This window comes from Gymnoscopelus braueri, assembly GCF_963280865.1.
Source record: "Gymnoscopelus braueri genome assembly, chromosome: 19".
Classification (NCBI taxonomy): Eukaryota; Metazoa; Chordata; class Actinopteri; order Myctophiformes; family Myctophidae; genus Gymnoscopelus; species Gymnoscopelus braueri.
In genome coordinates, this window is record NC_137621.1 from 42323490 (window position 1) to 42327784 (window position 4295).

The 4295-nt window shown below is 40.0% G+C and overlaps 1 protein-coding gene across 1 annotated transcript; it reads left to right on the forward strand.

Moving 5' to 3' along the window:
* Positions 1 to 1903: 1903 nt before the first annotated feature.
* On the forward strand, positions 1904 to 3055 carry LOC308074809 (fMet-Leu-Phe receptor-like; the record flags this gene model as incomplete). Its single annotated transcript, XM_080414308.1, has 1 exon — positions 1904 to 3055. One exon carries the CDS (start codon positions 1904 to 1906, stop codon positions 3041 to 3043), a length of 1140 nt encoding a protein of 379 aa, XP_080270434.1. The 3' UTR covers positions 3044 to 3055.
* Positions 3056 to 4295: the final 1240 nt, after the last annotated feature.

The following is a 4295-nucleotide window of genomic DNA, read 5'->3' on the forward strand; positions in this document are numbered from 1 at the left end:
CTACAAGCTCACAACAAAATAATAACAAATAACAAGCAACTACCTACATTTACAAGCAACTTCACAGAAAACAAGGTCGCTTGTAATTAGTATACATGGCAACACTAGTACGAGTACTTTTCCCACCACTGTTGCTGTTTTTAAAGGTATCATGACATTCATTTTCACTTTTTTTATTTTTTATGTTTTTTGGGGGGTTTTATGACCTCAATTACACCAAAAAAAATTGAACTTTGAACATTCAGTGGATTTTCTGTGGTCTGGGGTTTTCTGAATAATTAGGCTGAAAAGTAATCTGAGCTTGGCCCTTCGACAGTGAGGTCACTGTCGATTAATCCCGCCCACTCTCCTCCTCGCCCCTCCCCTCCCCTATCCTTTCCTTTGGGGGGGGCGGAGCAGAGGCGATGATTGACAGGCAAAATCCCTCACCAGCGACACCCGCAGGCAAAGATTTCTTTTTTCATTGCAGTTGAAAAGGCTTTAGAAATGTGAGAGAAAAACACCTACAGTGAATCACTGGAGTGGAATTTTCAGTTAAAACTTTTTGTACACGTTTGAAGGACCATGACAAAGACTCTGAATGTGGTGTAAACATGAATGTCATGATACCTTTAACATGACTGCCCTGTTTACACATGAATAAGGTTACTGTAGCAACATTTTTCATGTAAGGTATGACGCTAAAATCAGCTGCATTTTATCAGAAAAAAGCAGATCTACAAGCTCACAACGCATCGCCGCCTTGTGAGCTTGTAGATCTGCTATTTTTTATTATGACGTTTTATTGAATACTTCATTTACAAAAGACATTAATGAAACCAAATGGACCCATTTGGGTTTTTCTTTCATGTAAGCCAGTAGTGAAAAGGTCAAACTTGCAGTTATGCATTACAACTCAAGCCTAGCTGTTTCAAACAGTGAAATCAAAAGACAAGTTGTGAGCTTCACTTTTATAAAGGGTTAGGGTTACATTGCAGTATTGATACTTTTACTTAAGTAAAACATTACAGTACTTTTTCCACCACTGTTGATGTTTTTAACATGACTGCCCTTACGCTACCTGTATTCTATGGACTCACTTCGTTTATTGTGAAAATAGTTTCTTTCTTTCATACATAAATGAATACTAACTGGTCACCACCGGTCTTTTGTCCAGGAACAATGCATACAACACTATCAACCAGTCCTCCTGGGTGTGTGTGTGTGTGTGTGTGTCTTCATTTTTGTTGTTCATACATTTCTAAGTGAAACACTGTAGTTTTGACTTGGGTAAGGGTAGGCTACATTATGAAGTAACTATATCAGCTGGTGAAAATAGCAGATCTGTGAGATTGTAGATCAATTATTTTCACTATCATTGATATTGTACACACACACACACACACACACACACACACACACACACACACACACACACACACACACACACACACACACACACACACACACACACACACACACACACACACACACACACACACACACACACACACACATTATATTGGTAGCCAACCAATGAACCTCTGTGGAGTTATTTTTGTTGCATTCGAATGGCTGAGATTTTATTTTAATGACAACTTTTACATTTTGTGCTGCAGATTGGGGCAAAAATAGCCTGCCGCAAGCGGGTATATTATGACTTTGTCATTTCTTGTTTATATATATATATAAGTGATAAATATTGTATTGTGGACTTGTTATCATGATAACATTGTATCATGAGTTTTTGTTAGCGTTACATAACTAGTATTTAAGTCATTATAAATGGTAATAGTCTTATTTACCCAGAGGATAATAATACATGTACGTAGGTATAGAAATTAAGAAATGGTATGATAAAACAAAGCATGTACCTGTTTTTTTTAGGATGATAACCACAACTGCTGTCTTGCCCAATAAAACCATGGATTTGTCTGGTCGAAACGGCTCTTTGTGGCAGGACGATACAGAGTATAAGTTTGACTATGACTACCATGATGAAGGTTCTTTTACACTAGACTATAATATCAAGGATGAACATGCTGAACTCAAACAATCTGTCAAGATCGTGTGCCTCGTCATTTACAGCCTGGTCTTTGTGCTTGGCGTGTTGGGGAATGGAGTTGTCATCTGGGTGACGGGCTTCAAAATAAAGAAAACCATCAACACCGTTTGGTACCTCAACCTCGCTGTGGCCGACTTCCTCTTCACAGCGCTCCTGCCCCTGAGAATCACAGAAAGAGCTCTGGACGGCTTCTGGCCTTTTGGTAAATTCATGTGCAAACTGAACAGCACTGTTCTCTTCCTGATCATGTATGCCAGCATCTACATTCTGATGGTCATCAGTGTTGACAGATGTGTTTGTGTGGTGTGGCCAGTGTGGGCCAAGAACCACCGCAGCGTCAGAAAGGCGTCTTGTGTGAGTCTGGGTGTCTGGGTACTGGCCTTGGCTCTTAGCTCCCCTTACTTCATCTTTATGGACACACTCGCCTCCCCTTCTGACAACAACACCATTATGTGCCGCACCAACTTTGCACTCACCGATAATACCAATATTACATCCGCAGAGAGACCGTTGGTGAAGTCTCGACTTGGGGCCATGATCATCACTCGCTTCCTCATGGGATTCGTGATCCCTTTCACCGTCATCGTCTCCTGCTATTCTGTCATCATCCACCGGATCAGGAGGAATCGCTCGCTGGCCAGCCAATCAGGTCGTCCCTTCAAAATCATAGCAGCTGTAATCACCACATTTTTCCTGTGCTGGGCCCCCTATCACATCATGCAACAAATTCGGTTGATGGATTTCATGGTGGCAGGGTACACTCAGTACAGTGAAACACTGAGACATGTGAGCATCATAACTTTCTGCCTGGCATATATCAACAGCAGCGTGAACCCGCTGTTGTACGTGTTCATGGGTCAGGATTTCAAGAATGAAGTTAGCAGATCTGTCCTAAAAGTGCTGGAGAACGCCTTCACTGAAGAGCTGCCTCAGACCAACACTTCCACAAACCCAGGGACCACCAGTCAAGAGACTGCCTTGTCTGAGGCACAGGTTTAGGGTTACTTTTTAATTGATTTTAATTTGGCTTTTTTTCTCAGTACATTCTCAGAGCTTGAAACGGTTATGAAAAATAACATGTTGAAGTTAGAGTTTTAAAAACAGTATTGTTTGGAGGTTGCAAGTTGGAGGTGCAACTGTTTCACTTTACATTTTGGACTATAAAGGTCCTTACACACCGGGGCGAATTCTTCATGCGAATAAATACGTATTTTTTTTAAACCTTATAAAGTCAATGCAAGCATCCACATCAGTTTCGCGAAGCGAAAAAGCGTCTTTTAATTATTCGGAACGAGTCCGAATTTTGCGTATATTCGTATATTCGCCGGTGTGTAAGGACCTTAAGTCTTGAACCGTAGACAGGGCTGGATCCTGAGTCCATGGGCCCCTGGGCCCGAAACAGGGGCCTCTCAGGGCCTCCACACCCCCATAGCTAGAACCAAACTATGCATACATTGAATGTACATTGACAGATATGGCCTTGTAACTAGTGCAAATGGCCTAGCTACTAACTCACTCACAATCAGTGGTTTAAAGTAACTAAGTACATTTACTCAAGTACTATACTTAAGTACAATTTTGAGGTATTTTTTTTACTTTACTGGAGTATTTCCAATTTCCAGTACTTTTACTTCTACTCCACTACATCAAATATTGTACTTTTTACTACACTACAAATATTTGACAACTTTACTAGTAACTTTGTAGATTAGGATTATTATTACAAAACATACATTAACCACTGCAGCCCTGTATACATTTCGGCCATTTGAAAATTGTGAGCTTGTAGATCTGCTATTTTCAAAAGACCTTTCATACATTTTGAACTTGTGAAATGGGACATTCTGCACAATGAGTACTTTTACTTTTGGTATTTTTAAGTATTATTTTGATGTCGATACTTTTGTACTTTTACTCAAGTACATTTTGAATACGGGACTACATTGCCGTATTGATACTTTTACCTAAGTAAAACAATGTCAGTACTTTTCCCCACCACTGTAAACATGCCCAAAAATAAGGACCACAACATAGTAATGTTAGCTTGTTGCTAACTAAATAAAGTGTTTTCCTGCCATGGTTCTGACCCAGTGCTACATGCTGCAGTCTTTAGCTTAGCAATAACTTGGCTCCAGAGACCAACAAACAAACTCTGTTTGAAAATGGCTCATGTTGTGAGCTTGTAGATCTGCTATTTTCAAATAGCAGAGGTATAAAATAGGGCTAAAGGGATTAATGTAGTATGTTTTAT